We start from the raw sequence: 26,363 nt of genomic DNA on the forward strand, positions 1-26,363 counted from the left end.
AATTTCTCAAATTGACATTGATCATCTTTGGAACTTTTGAAATTTTCAGATGGAAAAGTAAGCAAGGGTGTGAACCGGAAAGGAATAGCTTATTACCACAACCTTATCAATGAACTCTTGGCAAATGGTTAGATTTCGTCACACTCATGGCTATCCCTTTTTGTGCTCTATTATCTGCATCGTTGTGACTGTTCTGTTGCTACATAATGGCAGATATACAACCATTCATCACTCTTTTCCATTGGGATCTTCCTCAGTCATTACAAGATGAATATGGTGGCTTTCTTAGCCCTCACATAGTGTAAGTTGTTTACTTTGTAGAAGTCATCACGATGTTTCATAGTAATTACCATTAGTCAAGCACAATGAAAACATGGTATTCTAAAGCTTACTCATATATATGTATTACTTACTTTAGCCTTTTTCACTTGCTGCTGAATAGTTGGTGTTTTGGAACCATATTAAAGTTGAAGTACGTAAAACCAATCTCAAATTTCTCTTGCATCTTCAAGACAAACATTAATCTCTTTGACTTGGGGCATTTCTTCAAGATATATAGGTGACATCTAATAATTTTCTTTTGATGTATACCTGATGTATTACCTATTATTTCACTGTACAGGGATGATTTTCGTGACTATGCAGACTTTTGTTATAGAGAATTTGGTAACAAGGTGAAGCATTGGATTACACTTAATGAGCCATGGACCTATAGTACAGGCATTTACACAACTGGAATCTTTTCATCCAAGCAGTGCTCTAAATCAAACCCCCAGAATTGCAAAGTCAATATGGCCACTGACCCTTATGAAATCGCGCATTACCAGCTTCTTGCTCATGGTGCAGCAGTTCAAATTTATAGACAGAAATATCAGGTCTTATTTCATCTATCCTAACTTTTCTAATATTTGTATATGTTGGCATTTAATTTATAAACCTTTACCTCTGACATGTGTAAGGTATGTGGTAACAAAATTGATGTATTACATGTATCTGATTAGATACTGTTAAAGTGACTGTATTGGAAGAAAACTGAACTAATGTAAGTTTTTAACTTTTTTTGCATACCCACAGGCATCTCAGAAAGGTGTAATTGGCATTGCTATTAATTCAGATTGGTTCATTCCATATTCTCAAGCAAAGCAAGACCGGAGCTCTGCACTTAGAGCTGTTGACTTTATGTTTGGATGGTCAGTATATAACCTATCATATAACTAATATATAAAGCTAAACTTTTAGCCAGGTCACGAGGCAGCGACACTTGACATTCTAACTTTTCGCCAAGTGTCGCGCCACGTTGGATAGATTTAAATACACTTCATAAGATAAAAAAGTTAGTTTAGAATTCTATTATGAATCAAATTTGGATAGAATTTTAGGATAAAATTGTTAATTTAGAGTTTTATTTTTGATAAAGTACCAATATTTCATATGTACAAATTGAATTATAATTTTATTCAAAAAATAATTAGATTATAACTCTCATAAATTATCATATAAATTTATTTTTTGTATCATTATATTTTTTAGAGCGAAGGAATTAGTTCAAAATGTACCACATCCATGGGTTATAATATATTCTAATCAATTAAAATAATATACTTCACAATCTAATATAATTTTATTATTGTGTGTAGACCTTTTAATCAGGTCGGGTTACGAGTCATTTCAGACAGGGTCAAGAAATGTTTTTCACCAATATTATTATTATTAGTCATTACATGCCTACAAGTTTAAATCGTTACAAAAATACGTCAATTGCTAACTAATTTTGTATCAATGATATATTTTAAAATTTGACATATAGATTAAAATATATCTTAAAATTTAATAACAACCCGGGCATCGCACGGGCACAAAACTAGTTGACAAATAAACTCATAATCTAGTTTCAGAGCTTAAAGTTGAATGATTTAAGAAATCTAAGGTCCTTAATGGCATATTATTGACTCCTAACTAAATTTATTGCTTCTTATAGGTATATGGACCCTATAACACATGGTGACTACCCACACACAATGCGCTTTCTTGTGGGAAGTCGCTTGCCTAAATTTTCAAGAGAACAGTCTCGCATGTTAAAGGGTTCATTTGATTTCATTGGCTTGAATTATTACACTAGCAGCTATGCCGCATATGCTCCTAGTTTTAGGAATACAGAGCCCAGTTATAGTACTGATTCTCTTGTTAATATGACATGTAAGTCCATCATAGAAGTTTAATATTTCTTATTTGAGACTTAGCATAAGATCAATAGAGCCCGATAGTGATTCCACTTTTTATTTACAGTTGAGCGTAATGGAATACCAATTGGTCCAAAGGTATGTGAATGATTAGCATAATCTTAGGAATCCATCTGAAATCTCACTGACTTCTTATAGACAAGTTATTTTCACTATGGTTTTTCATGTCAAAATTATTTTCTCAGCAGGACTACTGTCCTTTGTTTTACTGTATGCAATGGAACTGATACAAACAATTTAAATTTGGTGTGTACTAACTCTTTTGCAGGCTGCTTCAGATTGGCTTCATATTTATCCAAGAGGGATTTTTGATCTTCTACTCTATATCAAGCGAAGATATAAAAATCCAATCATTTACATCACAGAAAATGGTGAGTCCCATTTTGTTTAGTATCTTTCTAATTCAGTCTGTTGTCCTGTGTATTTGGTTTAGAGTGGACAGAGGGTGATTCATTGCCAGATTCAGGCAGTACCTTTTTCTAATTAGACAACTTGACATTTTTCTTGGAATCTTTGTTCTTAACTTATCCTTTTTACGTTCTCTTTTCCATTTTTGAGCTGACCCTAGTTATGCATAAATCATAATAAAATGTGAAATATACTGATTGTGCATTTGTGCTTTGTAGGTTGTGATGAGTCAAATGATCCTAGATTGTCTCTTGAGGAAGCTTTAACTGACAGCATGAGGATACATTACTACCATGGTCACCTAGCCTTTGTGAAACTTGCTATGAGGTTAGTTAATTAGGTTTTTTTTTTTTGTGTGTGTGTGTGTGGGGGGGGGGGGGGGGGGGGCGTGCGTGCGTGCGTGCTTGCGTGCGGGCGGGCGGGTGGGTGTGTGGGTGTGGGTGTGTGGGTTTCTTATCTGTCATCTAGACTTGGTGAAACCTATAAAAAATGTGTAATAACCCTTGTCCTTACTTGGTCCTTCTCTCTTATGCAAAAGAAAAAACTTGATAAACAGGGTGGCAGGGAAGCTTCAGGAGTCAAAATTTGCGAAAGCTAAAAGAATAATATTATCTTAAGGAGGAGATTGACAATAATTTAAGGGAAAATTGAACAAATTTACTTCCACATATATAAAGTATAAAGTGCAAATTGTTATCTATTGGATTATTTTGGGTCACAAAAATCTATCTTGAATGATATTTTATGTAGACTATAATTGGGGTGTGATTTTCACCCTCAATTTCCTTTTCTTTATCATTTTTAAGAATAACCCGTAATTTGTTTGTGAAGTAAAGTATTAGTCCTTTGTATATCAACTAATAGTGGGTGGAAAATCCAAACTTGCGCAGGAATGCAGTTAAAGTGAGAGGATATTTTGCTTGGTCATTGTTGGACAACTTTGAGTGGGGCTCTGGATATACTGTTCGTTTTGGCATAAACTATGTTGACTACAAAGATGGACTGAGACGATACCCCAAGCATTCTGCTAAATGGTTCAAGAATTTCCTTCATAGATAAAACAGTTCCTGTACCTTTTATAGAACTTTTCCTCTTTAGTTTCATTTCCCTCCCATTGTCCTTAGGCTACAGAACTTGTTCAAATCTGTTCTTTGCAAGGACTTGGTTGGAATGAATTACTAATTCTGATTATAATGAATTTTTTCCTCAATGATACAAAATGATTGAACTTAGGAATATAATGCCTTCTCTGAAGGCAGAATAAGAATCCATCTAAGTAAACATAATGGTAGTCTAACTACTGCAATGTCTCCTATAGTATGTTCTGCAGCTTCAACATTATTTACTACTTGATTTGGTTCATTACAAACATGTAGCAAGTTATTGATGTCACAATTCACAAGACTTCCACAGGAGTCTGATGTCTTCAATCAACAGCTAGATCGTACTCAGAGTTTGATCTAGAAGAAGGTTTTATTTCGTTTGATCTCCAAGTATGTTATGGTCCTTTCATTTATTTGTTGTTTATATGTTAGTACTTTTTTGGTAGGAGGGGCTGGTGGGTGTTCAATCTGTTCATCATAATCTCTGTTATATCTTTATATGTAGTTAAAGCTTAGTCTTGAATTTCGAGTTGAATCTCTGTTAATTGGTTAAAATGGAATTATGCTGCTTTTACCATCAGTTCTGCAGCTAATTGTTTCCTGAGGTTTTCTATATCTTATTCAATGTTGTTTTTCTTTTTGTATTTGCATACAATATTTTCGAGTGCCATGATTATTAATATTGAACTCTATACGATGGATAAGGTGATGGCTAAAGTAAGTACAATTTGTTTTTTAACTCCTGTATGGCTGTACCTCTAGAAAAGGGAACTGAGGGTACTCTGATTGACTGACAGACATTATTACAATTAAGAAGGTATAAAGCTAGTTTTAAATCATAAAAGAAATCATATGACAATATCTTCAAATTTCATCATAATCATACTCTTACTCATCAAGGTTTGAAAGATTTCCAGGATTGCTATGCATGTCAAGACTGATTTTTTTTTGAGCGATGAAGCTATGAATAATAGGAGGATTGACATTCATTATGTTTGTAAGGCAGCATACATTGCCTCTGCCTTTTTCTTGCTAACATTAGGAATGATCTTGTGTACAATACTTGGTACTTTCAGTGCAAAAATTTATGAGAATTACTATTTAATTATTTATTGTATATTTAACAATTTGACATTCTGTTATCCATTCCATTAATTGAGTTATAGGTGCAATGTTGTAAGTGGTAGCTAACTGTATTCTGAATTTCTGACCCGTATCGTTTTTCTATGTAGTTTTTTGCTTGTCAAGAATGATAATGTGATGATTTACTGCTTGCAGATCATCTTACTTAAATTTTGAAGCGTCTAAGTGTCTTGAAGATGTAACTATGCAAATGCAGGTGAGTAAATGATTCCTAGTTCTTTGCATTGCCTTAAATCATGCTATTTAATGTGGTTTTGTTCATTTCTGCCTATTCCTTTTGCTTGGTCATGTGAATGGCTTTGCTTATATTTGTTAGTTTTATGGTAGTTGATTGCTGCTTTGGTTCCCTTCCCTGGTTTTTCATTGTTACTCTGAATCTTTTTAGCACCTTTATGATGATCTTGCCCTATGTTTGCATGTCATTCAGATGTTTTAATTACAATACCTTTATGTTTTATTTGCGGTATTTAAATGCTATGTATTTCTGTTTCTTTTAAGCATCCCCCGCATCATAAAAATTGCTCAAATTCTGGGAAATGGATATCAATTTCAGAATTTTCCTCATCTTAGACATACAAGTTTTCACATTCATTATATAGAATAGCGAGAATAAACTTAATTACTACCTGATACAGTTCAAAAACTAACTCAGAGATGGTTTTCATTGTAGAAGCTACTGATACATGGTAAGAACTAGTGTAACAAAATAAATATGAAAAATAAAAACAGGTGATTAACCTCGATAATTTAGGGTCTTAAGGTTGAGTGGTAACTGTAAACGAGGTAGGACATGGTGGGCTAGCTACTTCGGCAACACCCTCAAACATCTGTATAACCCTTTTCATTGTAGGTCGGATGCTTGGGTCTTCCTGGATACACCAAAGGGCAACCATTATGTACCTCTCTAGATTTAGCTTGTCATGAAGTGCTTCTATGTCATCATTAACAAGGTTATCTAATGTGTTAGATTGATAGCAATCAAATGCCCAATCTGTCAGAATAGCTCCCTCCCCACTGATATCCATGCACACGTTTCTTCGACAACATATGGTTTCTAGCAACAAAACCCCAAAGCTGTACACATCCACCTTTACTGTAACTGGCTTGTTTCTGAACCATTCAGGGGCAAGGTATCCTTTTGTTCCCCGGACTGCTGTATTTGTGTAGCTCTGGTTTAAAACCAAAAGCTTTGCCAATCCAAAGTCAGAAATGCGGGCATGATAGTATTCATCAAGAAGTATATTCTGCGGCTTTATATCACAGTGGATTATCTGCGTGCAGCATTCCTCGTGCAAATACAAGAGCCCCCTGGCAATTCCTTGCACAATTTGCATCCTTGCAGTCCAGCTTGGCCTCAAATTACCAAAAAGATAATCTGCCACGGTACCATTACTCATATATTCATATACCAGTAATCGCTGGTCTTCTTCCTTGCAAAATCCTATAAATCGAACTAGATTCTTGTGATGAGTCTGACCAATCACATTCACTTCAGCTTTAAATTCCTTATCAGGCTCCTTAGATATTCGATCTAACTTTTTAACAGCAACTGTAAAAGGAGAATTTCCTTCTCCGATCTTCCCTTTGTATACTGTGCCAAAAGCTCCTCGTCCTACCTCTTCCCTGAACCCATCTGTTGCATCTTCAAGCTCTTTGTAGCTGAAGCAATGAACACTACTGTATTCACTTAGAGTTTTATTCCTATGATGCTCATCAAGCGACCTAGGATTCTTCTTGTTATACATGAGGAAAATTCCCAAAACTATAGCACTTAGCAGAAGGAAATTTATGCATACAGAACTGCCAAACAGTGCACTGGATACAGCATTCTTCTTGTATATTACTTTATCTTGATGAATAGGGTTGATTGGGTCGTTGGAACCATTGATATTCCCCACCTTAAGCCAACCTATCCTATTAACTCCACTATCTTCTCTTCCATGGGTGAGTGGCAGCTTCTTCTTCCAACAAGTTTGATCTTGTTCATTGAAAATGGCAGCAGCGCAAAAACAATCATTTTGACAATTACTCTGGCATTCTTCTTTACTGCAAGGCTTAAGCTGTGCATAGTCTGCTAATGGCCAATCAATATTTACAAGCCGAACTAGCGTATATTCATCCTTGATAGCACTCTTACCGTACTCATCACAATTGTCTTGCTTGAAATCTGGCTTGCAGCTGCCATATGTATCATTGGGATCCAGAAGAGAGTAATTTGGTGGGCATCGACATTTTGGCCTCTGATCCCCATCACCAAGGCTGCAAATGCTGTTATATCCACAAGCTCCGGTGTCAAGTACCCCGGAAAGTGTTGTGCATATGTTGTCAGGGAGTGACTTAACACTGGACCAACTGACACCTTTGTTTGCTGCAAAGGATTTCGGGTGATAATACCAGCTCAAGACACCATCAAACCCCAGTGTTACTCTCTGATAGTTAGTCTGAGCTGAAACTAACTTATCTGCTGGTGTGAGATCAAACCTTGTATTATTTTTTATCTGTATGTACAAATCCCCTGACTTGTTGTAAATCACTCTGTCACCAGCATTTTTCGGGTTTCCATTGCCATTAGTGTTACTAGCATAGTAAGGATCATAGGCATAACCTGTTGCTAGGTCCCTTGTATTTAGGACAAGGTTTCCATCACTTTGTAAGCGAAGTTGGAACCTCCCTTGAGTGAAATTTGTTTCTGATCGTCGAGAATTAAGCTGGCCTCCCGCTTGCAAAATCTGGGTAGGGAGCAAAGTATCGGTAGGATTGTCAAAGCTCTGCCAAACTGCATCGTCAGTTTCACTATTAAGCACAAAATTTCCGGTATCATTCATAAAACCATAATTAATTGCTCCCCCGCTTTTCTTTGCATCAGTGGTACTCCATAGAGAAGTTCCTTGAGGGTTACTAAGGACTAGACCCTCATTGGCTGTTATTTTTACTGATGATCCCTGGCTAACGGGGTTACCATTATTTGCATACCAAACTATGGTGTCTTGAATCTTAGCGTACCAGATGGCAAGCAAGAAGAGATCATTGTTTTTAGGAAATTGATGAAAGCCAAAGGCAAAATCACCTGAAGGGGAAAGCAATGGAGAACCATCGCCAGTGGCTCTGAGAGATTGGCCTACTGTTAATTTGCCACCATTTTGTGCAGCAACGGATGATAATTGTAGGAGAATAAATGTAAAGAAGGCGGTTAGGATACATGATCGAGGCCAAGCCATTGTTACAAATTTTTCACATAAGAGATGGATGATTTTTTCTCAAGTGTGATCCTGAAGAATTAGTGGCCTATATTCTCCTATGGTGACTTGGAAGACTTTTCTAATCATAAGTCAACTAAAGTCTTCCTAGTGAAATCTTTGAAACAGACTGTCATAATTCCTGTCCCATTTGGTATTGAATTCTGAGCTGTTCTACGGTCCAACTCAATTATGGCATGATTTTCTCACTTGTCTTTTTATACATAGATTTGAACTAGTTGCCGTAATGCTTAACGATACTGTACATACACTCGTACAGTTAGTTTATATACCTTGTCATTCCATGGGGCGGACCTGTATCTTATCTCATGACTAAATACTGATACTTGGATACGATCCTTAAAATATACGGGCAACAAGAAAGACTTAGCAAACTATCTAGATACATCCACGCCGAATACTTTTCAAGAGTCCAATGGTTAGTAACCCAATGTGGGAGCAATGACTTTTCTTTTGCCAGTGTTGGTTGTCCTCTTTCCTGAGGTGATATGTCTGAAGTAGGAATTTCTCATTGCTATGCGCTAATTTTCAATGCTTTTACTATTCGGTGGATGATTCATAGGGTTAATTGTATTGTACGTGTTGTATGCGGACTTTTTTTTATGACTTGACCAAGTCTTCCATACATCATGTTGGTCATGTGGTTAAAAGGGTGTGTGCAAGATGTGGTATTCTATTCTGGTAATCTCGGAATTTTCTAAATCACCTAAACAAATTCATGTATGATACGAAATGAATTGGAGAGCGTACATGTTGGTTTCAAGAAAAACTGAGTCTTCTTTCAATTGTCTTCTTATTTGAGCTTCTTGAGACAAATATTTGGTTAGCATTACAAGACATGACTAAAAAAAAAAAAAGTATGGTTCATGCTTGTCTGATAATTCTGAAGAGTTTTCATGTTGCTGTCAACTGATGACTGATGAGACTTCTGAACACTTAAAAACTTCCTTGTTACTGCAAATCCTATAATCTTATATTAGAAAAATAGAAGATACATGGAATCCTACAGTAAATATAGTTTGAACAGCTAATACAAAACATTCATTTCAAAATAATTTGAAGTAAGATTTTACCTGTTTTATTCTGATTACCCGGTGATCCTAATTTGTCTGGTGTAAAGATGGACCAGAGATCATGATCCTTTTCCTTTCAGTTCTTTAAAGTTTAAAGTACTCATGCTACAAACATTGTTAAATTGTGTAAACCACATTCCTATATGCTGTTATGTGTATGCTTCAAAATTTCTGATGATTTTAATCTGATTACAGGAAATGTGGCTTTGATGAGGAAGCCTAGAAGAGTTCAAACTTTTTACTAGTACTAGTAGTAACATAACAGATTAGCTAAGATAGCATGAATGGAACTGATTTTATATCTTTGCTAACTATTATGCACTTATTGATCCTTTTTCTTGAGTTGTGCATTTTAAAATGGAATTTCATCGTGTAATGCACGACTCCTTCTAACCTTTGGTGCTGATTAACTCTTTGGTTCAGATGGTGCAAATGCGGAGATGCCAGCCTGTGTATGCTCGACATGAAGCAGAAATCAGTACTCGTATTTTATCTGAAGAACCTTCATATCAGTATAGCTCTGTTTCGCTGGAATGTCTGTTGCTCGTAAGTCCTCTAGAAACTTTCATGATTTACTTTAGTAAACTGATCGCAGATAAGGAAATTACTTATGGCAGAAAGATAAAAAGAGAACTTCCCTGCATATATTGGTTTACAACCATCATATTACCTTGTAATTGTTTGATAAACTAGGTGCTATTAGTAGAGTTTAATTATATATATGTTTATCAATTTTTAAAATGAAACTAACAAAACTTAGTTAGGCTACCCATTTATTGCTAAATGGGAACAAGTTTTTATTTTTTAGGTCAATCATTAATTTTTACTAATTTGGAAATATATTTTTATGAGAATACTTGAACACAAATCTTTTTTAATATAAAATCACTAAAAAAATACATGCCTATGACATAGTATTTCACTACACACTAAATTAATAGACTGATCTTTTTATTCCCCTAAAAACTGATGGCTGCAAATTACCAGCAGAGCACCAAATGAAAGTAAATCAAAATGAAAAACATATATTCATTCAACTAATTTAATTTTGGGTAGTTATTGAAATTGAAGATGGAGGAGGATTAATAGGAACTTCAACAAGACCATCTAACATTGTGTGACTGTTCGCATTGTTGGTCGTAAACTTGGATCTTCTTGGATACACCAATACCATTACCAGCCTCTTCAATCGTAGCATATCATTAAGAGCTTCCTTATCATCATTAACTAGCACATCTAACCTGTTAGATTGATAGCAATCAAATGCCCAATCTGTCAAAATTGCACCTTCTTCCTCTATGAGTTCCATGCATATACTTTTTCGACAACATATGATTTCCAATAGCAGAACCCCATAGCTATAGACATCTACCTTCACCGTGACTGGCTTGTGTCTAAACCATTCGGGAGCAACATAGCCTTTGGTCCCTCTAATTCCTGTGTTTGTATGGGTTTGGTTTAGAGCCAAAAGCTTAGTCAACCCAAAATCAGAAATACAAGCATTCTGATGTTCATCTAAAAGTATGTTCTGGGGCTTTATATCACAGTGAATGATCTGGGTGCTGCACTCCTCGTGCAAGTACAATAGCCCCCTTGCTAACCCCTGAGCTATGTTAACTCTGTCTGTCCAGCTTGGCCTCAGATCGCCGAAAAGGTAATCTGCTAAGCTACCATTGCTCATGTATTCATATACTAACAACCTTTGATCATCCTCCTTGAAAAATCCTACAAGTTGTACTAGATTTTTGTGATGTGTCTGGCCTATCACATTGACTTCAGTTGTGAACTCCTTATTAGTATCACCTGTTATTTGATCTAACTTCTTTACTGCAACACAAATTGGAGGACCTCCTCCACTGACCATGCCCTTGTAAACTATACCGAAAGCCCCTCTTCCCAACCCTTCCTTGAATCCGTTTGTTGCCTCATGGAGTTCTTGGTAGCTGAAACGATTGACATTACTGTACTCCTTCAGTGGTTGTCTCTGACCCTCATCTAACACTTTCAGTTTCCTCTTATGATAGATGAAAATTCCCAACCCAATGGCACTTAGAAAAAGTAAATTTAAAGATGTGAATCCTCCTAAGTCCTAACAGAACTTTAGTTAGAAAATTCACCCTATGTTTTTTCTTTGAAGGGGAGATCGGAACAATTGGGTTGATTGGGTCATTGGGATTGGTAACATTTGCTACCTTCATCCAAGTTGTTCCAAGTACTGTGGGTTCTTTTATTCCATTGGACAGTGGCGCTTTCTTTTTCCAACAACCAGGATTTTCGTCATCTTGGAAAATGGCAGCAGCACAAAAGCAGTCATTCAAGCAAGATTTCTTACAATCATCTTGGTTGGAAGGATTAAGCCTTTCTTAATCATTGAATGGCCAATCAGTAGTTGGAAGGTGAACTAATATGTACTCACCTATCGCAGAACGCTCTGCATATCCTTCACAAGCATTTGTGAAATTGGGTTTACAACTGCCATAATCATTGTAGTGAACATACACCCGACCGAGAGTAACACAATAATGGGTCAAAACTTAAGAAAATGTGATAATAACACCCAATTTTTTTTGATAGAAACCAAAGAATGGGTATTAATCTTTATTTTGACACTTTTTTTTTCCAAAAAATATTTTTGTGAGCCCCAAAAAATGGAAAATACGGGAAAAAAGGCGGTAATTGGAAAAACGTGAAAAGTTGCTGAAACATCCCCAGAACATGGGAAAAAGGTTTGGAATGATAGGGGGATGTAATTTTGACACTTTGTTATATCCCATATTACCCTTACTGCTCATTTTTCGAGATTGTTTATACCGGGAATGTGCCAATAGACCCCAGGACATGGTGATTGAGGGACAATTTGTGTGTAATTGGTGATGGAATATGAGATGAGATGTGATACTTAGATTACAAACATGAATAGTACTAGTATGATGGTTCCATAAAAGTATTATTACTATCCATAGTCTATCAATCGACACATCAATCAACACACATGTGAATAGTAGTATGACTATCCATAGTTACATGATATATAACATGTGTTCTTTTCCAATTTCAAATCATAGTGTGAATTCACATTACATCATTATAAATATAATTACATAATATGACATCATTACATTCATATGGCATCATTATTGTCAAATCACATCACTTCAATATACTTAAATGACATCATTATATTCATATGACATCATTAATGTCAAGTAATATCACTTCCATCATTATTATAAGACATCATTATGGTCAAGTCACATCACTTCAATGTACTTTTATGACATCATCATATTCATATGACATCATTATTGTCAAGTAATATCACTTCAATATACTTGTATGACATTATTATATTCCAAAATTTTAAAGTAGAAACATAACTCATTCTTAGTACTTTATAGACATCTTTATAAATGTGTTGTGGTTTCAAACCAGCTTATATGACCTCGGGAGTCATCCCGCGTATTCAGTTCACTTTTCGAAAAAAATGTCAAAAAATGACCCGAAATCAACCTCCGAAATTGGCCAAAAAGTGTGTATTATAGCCTTCAATTTTGCCAATTTTTGACTTTTTTTTACCCGGAAATAAAAATTGACGAGAAGCTACCTATAGGCCCTAATACCCTCCGGGAGTCCAATTGGGAGGGTTAAACCATCCAATTTGCCTTTAAGCATCCAATTTACCAGTTTCCGTACACGTCACTTGTATCAATTTTTCACTTTTTTAGACCTGGAAATAAAAATTGCCGAGATGCTTCCCATGGACCCTAATACACCTCGGGAGTCCATTTGGGTGGGTAAAACCATCCGATATACCTTCAAACTGTTAATTTACCCGTTTTCAACTTGCACCGATTTCTTAAACTCGAGGCTACCACGGACATTTATGGCAACATATAATGATCATTTATGGTTCCAAACGACATTATATGACCTTGGGATGTATCCCCTAATATATCGAGACTTTCCGACACCGGGTCCCAAAACCTCCGAAATTGGCCAAAAAGCGTGTATTATATAGCCTTCAATTTTGCCAATTTTTGACTTTTTTTTACCCGGAAATAAAAATTGGCGAGAAGCTACCTATAGGCCCTAATACCCTCCGGGAGTCCAATTGGGAGGGTTAAACCATCCAATTTGCCTTTAAGCATCCAATTTACCAGTTTCCGTACACGCCACTTGTATTGGCTATAAGCTTTTACGGGGCCTTTATGTAGCCGACTTATGGTTGTATATGGGTCCAAACAACATCATATGACCTCGGGATGCATCCCGTAAAATTCCGTGGATTTCTGACACCGGGTCCGGACACCTACTAAATTGCTCCGATTTCGTGTATTTATAGCCTTCAAATTTGGCTTCCGTACATCATTTTTTCACCAGACAAGATTATGCATCTAAGTACTTTCATGGGTTCCCAAAGGGCCTTGGGAGTCATGGATGATGCCCAAAACCATCTAATTCATCCTTCACAACCATCTGGAAATTGGGTTTACAACTGCCATAATCATTGTAGTGAACACCCGACCGAGAGTAACACAATAATGGGTCCAAACTTAAGAAAATGTGATAATAACACCCAATTTTTTTTTGATAGAATCCAAAGAATGGGTATTAATCTTGATTTTGACACTTTTTTTTTCCAAAAAATATTTTTGTGGGCCCCAAAAATGGAAAACACGGGAAAAAAGGCGGTAATTGGAAAAACGGGAAAAGTTGCTGAAACTGCCCAGAACATGGGAAAAAGGTTTGGAATGGTAGGGGGATGTAATTTTGACACTTTGTTACATCCCTTATTACCCTTACTGCTCATTTTTCGAGGTTGATTATACCGGGAATGTGCCAATAGACCCTGAGACATAGTGATTGAGGGACAATTTGTGTGTAATTGGTGATGGAATATGAGATGAGATGTGATACTTAGATTACAAACATAAATAGTACTAGTATGATGGTTCCATAAAAGTATTATTACTATCCATAGTCTATCAATCGACACATCAATCAACACACATGTGAATAGTAGTATGACTATCCATAGTTACATGATATATAACATGTGTTCTTTTCCAATTTCAAATCATAGTGTGAATTCACATTACATCATTATAAATATAATTACATAATATGACATCATTACATTCATATGGCATCATTATTGTCAAATCACATCACTTCAATATACTTAAATGACATCATTATATTCATATGACATCATTAATGTCAAGTAATATCACTTCCATCATTATTATAAGACATCATTATGGTCAAGTCACATCACTTCAATGTACTTTTATGACATCATCATATTCATATGACATCATTATTGTCAAGTAATATCACTTCAATATACTTGTATGACATTATTATATTCCAAAATTTTAAAATAGAAACATAACTCATTCTTAGTACTTTATAGACATCTTTATAAATGTGTTGTGGTTTCAAACCAGCTTATATGACCTCGGGAGTCATCCGCATATTCAGTTCACTTTTCGAAAAAAATGTTAAAAAATGACCCGAAATCGTGTATTATAGCCTTCAATTTTGGACAATTTTTCACTTTTTTAGACCCGGAAATAAAAATTGCCGAGATGCTTCCCATAGACCCTAATACACCCCGGGAGTCCATTTGGGTGGGTAAAACCATCCGATATACCTTCAAACTGTCAATTTTCAACCAAGCACGATGACCAATTGTGTGAATCAACGGTTCCTCTCGTTCTAGGTTGAATTACCATTGCAATACCGTCATAAGTAAGGTAAAACTAACCGTTCTCACGAAGGTCTAAACCTAGCTCACGTTCCCTTGAACCATTCTTTCTTAAGATAAACATATACCCGGACTCATTGTAGACCAATGTCTCACCTGCAATTTTCGGGTTTTCATTTGTGCCACTAGTGTAGTAAGCACCATAGGCAAAGCCGGTTGTTAGATCCCTGGTATTGAGAACAAGGTTTCCGTCAGGGATCAAACGTAACTGGAACCTCCACTTTGCGAAATTAGTTTGTGATAGCTGAGAGTTAACCTTCACTTCTACTTTCAGCTGCTGAGAAGGCAGTAAGTTGTCTGTGGGATTGTCAAAGCTCTGCCAAACTGTCTCGTTGTTGTTGCTTCCTTTTAGGACAAAATTCCCGGTATCATACAGAAAGCCATAGCTTACCTCACCACCATCACTTAACTTATCAGAGGTGCTCCATAAGTTGATTCCATTAGGATTACTGAGAACTAGTCCCTCATTAGCTGTAATCTTGACTGATGATCCTTGAGGAACAGGATCACCATCATTTGCATACCAAACTATGGTGCTGGGAATCTTGGCATACCAGATAGCAAACAAGAAGAGATTGCTGCTGTTAGGAAGTTTGGAAAAGCCGAAAGCAAAATCACCCGAAGGAGAAAGCCATGGAGAATCATTGGCAGTGGCTGTCAGAGGTCGACCGACTGGTATGCTTTTATTTTGGGCAGAAATAGATGATGATTGTGTAAGGATTATTAGTGTTGCTAACAAGATGGTGCTGGAAAGAAGCCAGGCTATTGCTTAGAGACGTATGTGCAGCAAACTAGATGAATTTTGGGTCTTTATCATGAGGGAAAACTGTCCCAAGGACTTAAATTCGAAAGCATAGTACACTTGAAGTGTTGACCATTCTAATTTTCAGACTGAATAGCTAAAGGAAGGACTCAATTTTCTAGGGCCTTTGAAAACCTTGTTTGAACCGCTACAATAATTGTTTGAAAAAAATTACTTTTCAGGCTTTCAGCTTTGAAGTAGTAGGAAAATAGGAAGAAATTACTTGAGAAATTTCTCACGGTACTATTATACTACCTGTATTTTATGTCAAATCATTGCAAATAATTTGAAACGAAGGTGGTACATAGACTTGGGTTAAACCCCTCCTATATCAGGTTCAACTCAAGTGTCTCCCCTGCTGCCCATGTATATAGCCCTCCTCCCCTACCACTTGAAGCGTTTATAACAACATTAGATATTAAGCAGTACTTATTACTTAATATGCATATATTTAGTACCACTATATATATGTGGTATTATTTGATTACCCAATGGTATTACTCTAAATTCAAGATACGTATTTGCCCATGCATATGTATAATCACGTATATACTTCCCGTTATGTATGAGAACATACACAAAGGTTATCAGTCCCTTTGAAAACATGTATGAGAACATACACAAAGGTTATCAGTCCCTTTGAAACAGCTCGACGTCTGATATCTTCATTGTAGTTTGAAAATGCCCTTGTAGTGTCTGATAGGCTGGTGGGTGGTCATCATAGTGTCCATAATAGGCAATTGAAAGCTAAGCTAGTGATCTTAAGTGGAGTTTTTATGATGTTGCTAGAAATAGGAAACACTGCTTTCAGCATTAGTTTAGCAGCTGAGTGATTCCTGCTGCTTTCTGTCTTTCCTTCAAGCTTGGATTTTCTTTCTATACTTGCATACAATAATTCAAGTTATGCACATATATATATTCTACGTACTTAATAGTGGGTAAAATTTGAGCACCTAACTTGTTAAAATACGAAGTATGTACTATAATTGTTCTTGTTTCACTTTTACAGGACAATTCCTTATGACAATTCAGGTTAGCTGAGCCTAAATTTAGATGGAGATAGCGGTATTTACACTTAAAAAACTCAAACTATGTGATTATACCATGTGCTTTTTTTATTTGTTTTTTTTTTTTTGGGAATTTGGTGCTCTCTAATTTTAGTGGGTGATTAGCACATGGTTCATCATTATAATCATTTAACTACATTTTAAAGTCTTTAATTACTGTTTTTAATGCGGTTTTCTTGGTGCTTCACTTCCAAATAGGATTTCAGTGGAATTTATTGTCTAAAAATGATTAATAAATTTACAAAATCATGATTATATTCTATACAAATTTCATTGGCAATTTTCTTAAATTTAAATTGTTTTTCTATTCTAGAAGTTTGATCAATTCTCTTTGTAAAAGTGACTTACAATTAATCACATCATAAGATAAGGTTTAAGGACATGTTTTTTTTCTTATAACTTATTAATTTGTATATTGAGATTGTCAAAATGGGAGGGTTTATTATAATCCTCCAATTTATTTCAACAAATAATATTATACAACATCTATTTGTTGTTACGGAGTAATACATAATGTTTAATTTAAAAAATAAAACACAAGTAAAATTTGAAGAGTGGATTGAAGAGTCCATTCTTTTTTATCACCCCTAAATGCCTTCCTAACTTTTTCTAGAAACACCAAAAACGCCCCTAGGCCTGCCGGTTCTACATCAACATAACAGAAATTTTTCCAGCAATCCTTAACGTATGAAAGAGTACAATTGTACAGCAATTAAGGGGACAAAATACATGCAAAAAGCATAAAGGCTCCTTTATACAAGAAAAATAAGGCAGAAATAAGGTGATATGTATGTCACTTTAAAATTTGTTATAAGTCAAGGTGTGGTATGCATTTTCAATGCTAGTATCCTTGCAACAGTTGCATTTCTTTGGCCTGAATATGCTCTACCTTTACTGCATATACCTGTATAAAAGATAACATTAGCAAAGAGAATGAGACAGTTTTTTTTTCTAATGAAAATAATCATGACTATGAAAGTTCAAACCAATGTCTTCCTAGTCCTACTATCATTACTCCTTTTTATGCTTGGAAACTCCATTGGTTGTCGTGAGATCAATAATGTTGTTCGAGCTGATTATGGGATCAATTTACTCAATAGAAGCAGTTTTTCTGCAGGTTTTCTTTTTGGGACAGCTTCATCAGCATATCAGGTGATTTAGAAGTTTAGGATTTAGTTATTTTGTATATAGAATTTATTTATATTACACCAACATTAAGTTGTAAAAATGCTGGCAAAGAAAAAATAGTTGTCTTAATTAAGAGAGATTGATTTTCGTTAACAGTATGAAGGTGCAGCTCATGAAGATGGTAGAGGTTCAAGTATATGGGACACTTATACTCAAAAATATCCAGGTTCTTGATCTACCTCATGCCCCATGAACTCTTGAAATATTTGGTATTATGTTAATGGTTTACACATTTAATTAGTCACCTACACCAAGTAAAATCAAATTCTCAAGTTCTTTTACATGCATCAAATCTTTTTTTTTTTTTTTTTAATGAATGTTTCTGTAAGTTGTTAGGATTGTAGAATGATTAACCCTAGATAATTTATAATCTCAAATCTTGTTTGTTCATGACATTACTTGTGCAGATAAGATTAAAGATCGAAGTAATGGTGATGTGGCAATAGACTCATACCATCGTATAAGGTAATAGACTCAACTGTTGCTCAACTAATTAAAACTCCTTTGTTAATATAACATGCTCTATTTATTAACCGTGTTAATCATTTCGTAGGAGGATGTGAAGCTCATGAAGAAAATGGGATTAGATGCCTACAGATTTTCAATTTCTTGGTCAAGGATATTGCCATGCATGTTTTAATACCCTTGTCTTAATTTGATTTCCAAAGCATGTGTTTTCTTCATTTCGACAGCCTTGTCTGATGAGCCAAATGAACTGATGATTGAACAGATGGGAAACTACACAAAGGCGTGAACCAGAAAGGATTAGCATACTATCACAACCTTATAGATGAACTAATAGTGAATGGTAAAAGATTCAAATCTCGTTCTTCTATAATAACTATCTTATTATTTCGTGATTTGTGATTCATTTATTACTAATAGTGAATGGTAAATGAACTGAAGTGAACTGAGCTAATTGGAGCTGAACTAAACTGAACTGAATAGGGCTTAAATGAATATTTTTATGAGAGAGTTGTATTGGCAGGTATTAAACCCTTTGTGACTCTCTTTCATTGGGATCTCCCGCAAGCGTTGGAAGCTGAGTATGGTGGTTTCCTCAGTCCTTACATTGTGTAAGTCATCTTTCTGAGATATTGAAAAGATTGATTTCTATATATGATAAAGATCCCTTTTTTTTATTGGAAGCATAATAATATTCAATAAAAATGAAACTTGTGTTGAAACTTAGTGCAAGTGTTCAATAGGCTGGGTTTGGGCTGCCATTTCCTGGTCTTTTGCTGGGTTTGGCACTACCAGATTACCTCTTCAGACCATTTTTTACTTGGGCTCTGTCAGCTTGGACTCATATGCCAATTTATTTATCCGACCTGAGACAAAAAGGGCCCAATCATTTCTCAGCGCCTTGGCCTTTATTATAAGCATTTCTCATATTTTGCCTATAAAAGTTTTAATTTAGAGTAAAACATGTCCTGTTTGTTAAAATGTTGCAGGGATGATTTTAGGGATTATGCAAATATTTGCTTCAAAGAATTTGGTGATAAAGTGAAACATTGGATCACATTGAATGAACCCTGGTCCTATATTTATGGTGGATATGCTAGTGGAAGATTGGCTCCTGGTCGGTGTTCAAAGTGGCAGCAGCTTAACTGTACTGGCGGAGATTCAGCCACTGAGCCATACTTGGTTTCTCACCACCAGCTTCTTGCTCATGCAGCAGCAGTTGACTTGTATAGGCGTAAATATAAGGTTTATAAACTATAATGACTCGTGACTAAATCCTTGCCTATATATATACTTGTATGATTTCTGTATATAAAACATGCAATACTTACTTTTGACATGTAAAACGATGCAATTACACAACACATATAGACCAGCCCATGAATTGGGCTAGTTATTTCATGGACTAGTCGCGGTTCCTCCTCCCTACCCAGTCCATAGACCATCTCTAATCATGTATGACCATCATGTGAATTCAGGATTTCCTCTGACTACCCTGTTATATTCCTAGGCATCTCAGCAGGGCATACTTGGTATCAGTCTAGTGACGAATTGGTTTGTTCCACTCTCAAAAATACAGCACCATAAGTTTGCTGCTATGAGAGCGCTTGACTTCATGCTTGGATGGTGAGCTTACTGAGCTATGCATATATTATATAAATTTGTATCAATTTCTGAAATTTTTGCAGCCAGAGTTCCTAATACCCCTTTGTCTGTTATCGTGTCCCATTGCACTTCATGATATATACGACCTTTAAGATTAATGTTTGATAGAAACAAGTTCTTATATATTAAAGGTTGCAAACAGGTTTATGGATCCAATAACCAAAGGTGAATATCCACATTCCATGCGCTCCCTTGTAAGAGGCCGATTGCCTGAATTTTCTGCAGAGCAGTCAAGGATGTTGAATGGTTCATATGATTTTCTAGGCTTAAATTATTACAGTAGTCGTTATGCAGCTTATTCTCCTGGTTTGAAGCATGCAAAACTCAGTTACACAACTGATGCTAATGTCAGACAAACAGGTATGTTTATAAATTATTTTGATGTGCTTCCCACAATATATAAAAGTAAATATGTACGATGTATAGCACAGCATATTTTCACTTTAAGATTCAACTGTTGATGTGTACTCATGAATTTCACTTTGGTTTTTATTAAACATTGCTTGATTTATCGCAGTTGAGCGAAAGGGAATCCCAATTGGTCCAAAGGTATTCAAGTGATTCCTCTGTACCACAAGAATTTTATTCTGTGAATGATTTATGCTGTACATCTTTTTTTATGCTATTAATAATTTCCTCAGCTAAAATCGGTGGTAACTTCCTTGTATCTTCTTGTCCTCTAATTCTGCAGGCGGCTTCAGATTGGCTGTATGTTTATCCACAAGGAATTCGATATCTTTTAGTCCATATAAAGAGAAGATACAACAACCCTTTGATCTATATAACAGAAAATGGCAAGTTTACCACTAAATTTTAGAAATTTTGTTTATATGACTTTACAATACAACGCATTCTCACTCAGAATTTTGACTACTTATGTCTGTAGGTGTTGACGAGGTTAACAATGGCACATTGTCACTCAAGGAAGCACTTAGAGATGAAATGAGGGTCCGATACTACCATGATCATCTAGCTTTCTTACACCTTGCAATCAAGTAATCATACTCTACAAACTCACTTAATTTTCTTTCATTTTATTTTGGGCAGTCTTTTATTACATACCTATGATGGTATAAATCTAAATCTTTTTAGTCATCGAGTGGATGGACTTGAATAGTGGTGATCAAGTCCCCTGAGCCTTCTTTTGAAGGTGGTTCGGCACAATTGGTCTCCGTTTGTTCTATCTTTTATGCTATGTTTGGGCTAGGATGGTTAATTAACTGTGAATACCTCGAAAGTTAATTGTTGCAAAAATGTATTTTTCTTTCTAGATTTTGATGATTGTATTGGTTTTGGCTTGCAGGGAAGGTGTAAATGTGAAGGGCTATTTTGCATGGTCATTGCTGGATAACTTTGAATGGAGTTCTGGTTATACTGTTCGATTTGGGATCAACTATGTTGACTACAAAGATGGATTAAAAAGATACCCTAAACTTTCTGCTTTCTGGTTTAAGAAGTTCCTGCGAAACAGGAAATAATATTGCACTCTTTGAAAGATAGTTAAATAAACTCTGAAGTCATATTCCTGAATCCTGATATTTATATATATGGTACATGATTATGATTTTTATGTGATCATAACCATGCAAATATATATGGAGACTAAAGTGTATCAAATTGCTCCTATTATGTATCATTGTATGTTATATTGAATTCCATATCATATTCTAGATTCGTATACAACGACACTAATATGATTTGAGCCTGTTATACAGTTGGTCGGTTGCTTATTATAAATTCACATAGCAGACGGCTTATTATTAATAAAGACCCGAGCATTACATGGCTTAAATCTAGTCTAATATCAATTTATCATACACATGCAACTTAAGGCGACTAGCTTCCCTCCGTGCAAAAAAGATCGCCTTCTATAGACTTTTGAGGTCTGATTTCTTAAACATTGGCAATTGATGTTACTCATCAGGTGCAGAAATCTCCATCTTAACTGCTTGGACTTAATGAATTAGATAGAAGAATATATGTGTGAAAAATATTTGGTAGAAGTTGCATTGTTTGGTTTGCTTTAAACGACTTTCAAAATTGGTAATTGTTCAAAAGCTTTCTATTTCTTCTTTCTGTGTCTACTTTGAAAGATTAATCATACTAAACAACATGGCCCTTTCCAAGGGTAGCTAGCTGATGAATCTGTTTTGTATACCTCTCACTGAAACGACTTACATCACAATTTCTGATGAACTACTTCAGGATATCCTGCATTAAATGCAACTTGTCATGCTTGTAGTAAAGCATGGACAACATTAATAAAATCCTTGAATCAGGAAGCTCATGATCCAGCTTTACAATGTTGTTTGACTGGAGAGCTTCAATATAAGAAGAATAAACAGCTCCAAACTCCCTAAAAGTATGGCTCTCATACTCCTCCAATTGATACAGGGCCTTTAAATATTCTCTACGATGAGCAGCATCATCGTATTCATCCAATCTTAATATGGATCAAATAAACAAATGATATTAAAATTATTTATATATTAAAAAAATTACGGAAAATTATTTATAAAATAAGAAATTTCGAAAAAAAAAAATTTGACATGACAGGATATTACTCATAATTAACAAATAAAATTATGTGTATTAATAAATTAATTGAAATTTTCATATTAGCATTCCCCTATGAAATAATGCAATGTTAAATAAATTCTTATTTTTTCATATTATAAATAACATATAATATAACTAATATATAAAGCTAAACTTTAACCATGTCACGACATTGCAACACTTGGCAACTAGTCTAATATCAATTTAAAGCTAATATATAAAGCTAAACTAATACACATTCTAGATTTTTATATAAAAATTGTCGAGATACTTACCATGGACCTTATAGACTCCGGGAGCCTATATAGTTTGGGTGCAACCATCCAATATACCTTTAAACGGTCAATTTACCCGTTCGCACCTTGCACCGATTTCGTGAACTCGAGCCTACCACGGACATTTATGACAACAAATAATGGTCATATATGGTTCCAAACGGCATTATATGAACCAGTGATGTATCCTCTAGGATCTAAACACTTTTCGCCACCGGACCCCTTAACCTCAAAATTCCTCAAAAGCGTGGATAACAACCTTTAATTTTGGGATTTATTGAACTTTTTTCGCCCGAAAATAAAAATTACCGAGATGTTTATCATGGTCCCTAATACCACCGGAGCCCATTTGGGTGGGTAAAACCATCCAAATATGCCTTTAAACAGTCAATTTACTCGATCGCACCTTGCACGCATTTCGTGAACTCAAGCCTACCACAGACATTTATGACAACATATAATGGTCATATATGGTTCCAAACGGAATTATATGACCCTGAGATGTATCCTCTAGGATCTCAACACTTTTCGCCACCGAGCCCTGTAACTCAAAAATTCCTCAAAAAGCGTGAATAATAGTCTTTAATTTTAGGATCTTTTCACTTTTTTTCGCCCGGAAATGAAAATTACCGGAAATTTACCATGGTCCCTAATACCCTCGGGAGCCCATTTGGGTGGGTAAAACCATCCAAATATGCCTTTAAAACGGTCAATTTACTCGTTCGCACCTTGCACCGATTTCGTGCATTCAAGCCTACACGGACATTTATGACAACAATAATGGTCATATATGGTGCCAAACGGAATTATATGAACCTGAGATGTATCCCCTAGGATCTCAACACTTTTCGCCACTGGGCCTCGTAAACTCAAAATTCCTCAAAAACCGTAGATAATAGCCTTTAATTTTGGGATTTTTTGAACTTTTTTCGCCCTGAAATAAAAATTACTGTGATGTTAACCATGGTCCCTAATACCCTCCGTGAGCCCATTTCGGTGGGTAAAACCATCCAATATGCCTTTAAACGGTCAATTTACCCGTTCGCACCTTGCACCGATTTCATGAAATCAAGCCTAACACGGACATTTATGACAACATATAAATGGTCATATATGGTTCCAAAAGGAATTATATGACCCTTAGATGTATCCTCTAGGATCTCTCCCTTTTCGCCACTGGGCCCCGTAACCTCAAAATTCATAAGAAAGCGTGAATAATAGTCTTTTATTTTGGGATTTTTCGACCTTTTTTCTCCTGGAAATAAAAATTACCGGGAAGTTTACCATGGTCCCTCATGTCCTCCGGGAGCCCATTTGAGTGGGTAAAACCAATATGCCTTTAAACGGTCAAATTACTTATTCGCAGCTTGCACCGATTTCGTGAGCTCAAGCCTACCACGGACATTTATGACAACATATAATGGTCATATATGGTTCCAAACGGCATTATATGACCCTGAGATGTATCCCTAGAATCTCAACACTTTTTGCCACCGGGCCCCGTAACCTCAAAATTTTCTCAAAAAGCGTGAATAATAGTCTTTAATTTTGGGATTTTTGACCTTTTTTCGCTCGGATATTGAGATTTTTACCATGGTCCCTAATACCCTCCGGGAGCCCATTTTGGTGGGTAAAACCATCCAATATGCCTTCAAACGGTCAATTTTCCCGTTTGCATTAAGCGTAAATATATGTTTTTATTGAAGTTTTAAGTGCTAGAAATAGTTTCTAAGTACTACTTTTGATGTTTTATAAAGAGGGTTTAATCACCCATTAAAAAGGGAGATTATTAGGGGTTTTAAAATAATTTAAAGATTTTTATAAACTTTAAACTTGCTGTAATTTCATGTATAAGAGTGTATTTTAAGGTTTTTATGAAGAAAATTTAAAGAACTATATATAAGCCTTTAATTTTAACTAAAGGGAAGGTTTTAAAGTGTTGTTTGATTTGGATTTTGAAGGTTTTAAAGTAAGTTAGTATTGCTGTAAATTTGATTGATTGGATATTGATTGAGATGTTATTATTTGGCTTAGGAGAGGAGTTTATTGAAGGTGATTTCTAGTTAGTAAAGTGGCATACCAATTCGTTTGCTCAAGGTACGTACAAGTTACAAAACCTTTCTTTTAGGTGCGTGTTTAAGGACGACGGATCGAGAACTTAGTATCATGTATAGGGAAGACTGAGTTAAATTGTTTGGTTATACATTGTGAATTTCGTATGACATGCACTATTTATATTGCAAGTATTATTTGTGCTCTAATTATGCAAGGTGCACTTAGAGGCAAAGGTATATGATTGGTGTAATGATTAATTTATTACTCATTCATGATTATGCAAGCAGGATGAGTAAAGGAAGAATTTAAGTCTTCTAAGACGAGGTTAAGGTTTTGGGGTGCCTTATGCACTCAAGGTGTTTATACACCGAGGTAGTAAAGGAATAAATAATAAATGTTGCTTGCCACTAATAAATCAAGAATTGAAATTGAAAAGTTGTTTTACTTGATTGAATTGATATTGGATTGATTGTATTGTTATGCATATGAGTCATCACCAAGTCTAAACCTGTAAATCACGTAAAGTGCAAGATGGATGAGCAATAAAACTCTGGATTGGTGCATTTCTGGAGTAATGACAATCAGGGGTTGGGGTACATGGGGTATTAGCCGTGTACTTTTCTCGAGGCCATCTGATCTACGAGTCTCTTATTTCAAAAATTTTTCAAAACTAGGAGTTAGGTGAGATCTCATACTAACTACGATCACGGAGTCGCGCCCGTGGTCGTTGGATGTTTATTGATGTTTCCGAAAGGAGGCATGGGGTTTTTCTTTTATTGATGTTCCAAATGGAGCATGGGTTGGACAACCTTGTCTATTGCGTAATCCAATGAATAAAAATAATGATTTACCTATTATTAATTAATGGAGTCTTAGTAATATAAATAGTTGAGTCGTGTGTTGAGTCTATAATTTAATGATGCATGATGATTGATTATTAGTAGCATGTTTGGATTTCTTAATTTATTTTGCAACTTGTATGTACTCAGCTTTGCTGATTGCGTGCTTTGTGTGTCTTTCTTTGGTCATGGCCTTCGCCTTTCAATGACCCTGTGACGATCCAATTTTTACACTTGTAATATTGGGGAGCAGAATTACCACAGGTTCTTACACATGCAGCATTCATCAGGGGTGTGGGATCTTGAGTAGAGAGTTGGTTGTTTGCATTTTATTTTCTTTTGCAAGTTTGAATTTATTTTAATTCGATTTTATTCGACACTATTTCTTTTGGGTTTGAATTTATTTGAACACTGAATTTAATCACTTACTACTTTTATTGGGATTTGAATAAGG

General features: G+C 35.5%; 3 protein-coding genes and 1 pseudogene across 9 annotated transcripts in view; 2 read left to right on the plus strand and 2 right to left on the minus strand.

The window, feature by feature from the left end:
- LOC110695967 (beta-glucosidase 24-like) overlaps positions 1-18,510 on the plus strand; it is a 71,177-nt gene extending 52,667 nt beyond the window's left edge. For 6 of the 7 annotated variants that reach the window (XM_021873211.1, XM_021873210.1, XM_021873212.1 and 3 more), the window contains 15 exons: positions 50-127; positions 214-301; positions 623-875; positions 1,075-1,190; positions 1,979-2,196; positions 2,287-2,318; positions 2,509-2,611; positions 2,867-2,975; positions 3,539-4,141; positions 5,030-5,090; positions 9,648-9,770; positions 16,806-16,861; positions 17,981-18,015; positions 18,148-18,217; positions 18,459-18,510. In XM_021873211.1, coding sequence (XP_021728903.1) covers positions 50-127; positions 214-301; positions 623-875; positions 1,075-1,190; positions 1,979-2,196; positions 2,287-2,318; positions 2,509-2,611; positions 2,867-2,975; positions 3,539-3,707 — 1,166 coding nt within the window. In that variant the 3' untranslated portion in view covers positions 3,708-4,141; positions 5,030-5,090; positions 9,648-9,770; ... (2 more) ...; positions 18,148-18,217; positions 18,459-18,510. The remainder of the gene's footprint in view (positions 1-49; positions 128-213; positions 302-622; positions 876-1,074; positions 1,191-1,978; positions 2,197-2,286; positions 2,319-2,508; positions 2,612-2,866; positions 2,976-3,538; positions 4,142-5,029; positions 5,091-9,647; positions 9,771-16,805; positions 16,862-17,980; positions 18,016-18,147; positions 18,218-18,458) is intronic. The other variant, XM_021873209.1, reaches the window with a different exon arrangement.
- On the minus strand, positions 5,461-8,204 carry LOC110695959 (G-type lectin S-receptor-like serine/threonine-protein kinase LECRK3). The gene has a single exon (XM_021873203.1). It carries the CDS (start codon positions 8,110-8,112, stop codon positions 5,650-5,652), a length of 2,463 nt encoding a protein of 820 aa, XP_021728895.1. The 5' UTR covers positions 8,113-8,204; the 3' UTR covers positions 5,461-5,649.
- On the minus strand, positions 10,267-16,402 carry LOC110696151 (annotated as a pseudogene).
- A 46-nt stretch (positions 18,511-18,556) lies between the features above and the next one.
- LOC110695968 (beta-glucosidase 12-like) lies at positions 18,557-21,864 on the plus strand. Its single transcript, XM_021873214.1, has 10 exons — positions 18,557-18,680; positions 18,782-18,859; positions 19,040-19,127; positions 19,506-19,761; positions 20,027-20,142; positions 20,324-20,541; positions 20,699-20,730; positions 20,873-20,975; positions 21,068-21,176; positions 21,485-21,864. Exons 1-10 carry the CDS (start codon positions 18,620-18,622, stop codon positions 21,657-21,659), a joined length of 1,236 nt encoding a protein of 411 aa, XP_021728906.1. The 5' UTR covers positions 18,557-18,619; the 3' UTR covers positions 21,660-21,864.
- The last annotated feature ends 4,499 nt before the right edge of the window (positions 21,865-26,363 follow it).

This window comes from Chenopodium quinoa, unplaced genomic scaffold, assembly GCF_001683475.1.
Source record: "Chenopodium quinoa cultivar QQ74 unplaced genomic scaffold, ASM168347v1, whole genome shotgun sequence".
In the NCBI taxonomy this organism is placed as follows: domain Eukaryota; kingdom Viridiplantae; phylum Streptophyta; class Magnoliopsida; order Caryophyllales; family Amaranthaceae; genus Chenopodium; species Chenopodium quinoa.

What these genes read in the sequence shown, in the direction of transcription:
- LOC110695968 (XM_021873214.1), top strand. Translation starts at nt 18,620, where the DNA reads ATGAAGAAAATGGGATTAGATGCCTACAGATTTTCAATTTCTTGGTCA. An exon ending in TTGGTCAAGGATATTGCCAT is followed by an intron (nt 18,681 to 18,781) that starts GCATGTTTTAAT and finishes ATGATTGAACAG; the next exon opens with ATGGGAAACTACACAAAGGC. An exon ending in AGATGAACTAATAGTGAATG is followed by an intron (nt 18,860 to 19,039) that starts GTAAAAGATTCA and finishes TTGTATTGGCAG; the next exon opens with GTATTAAACCCTTTGTGACT.
- LOC110695959 (XM_021873203.1), bottom strand. Translation starts at nt 8,112, where the DNA reads ATGGCTTGGCCTCGATCATGTATCCTAACCGCCTTCTTTACATTTATT.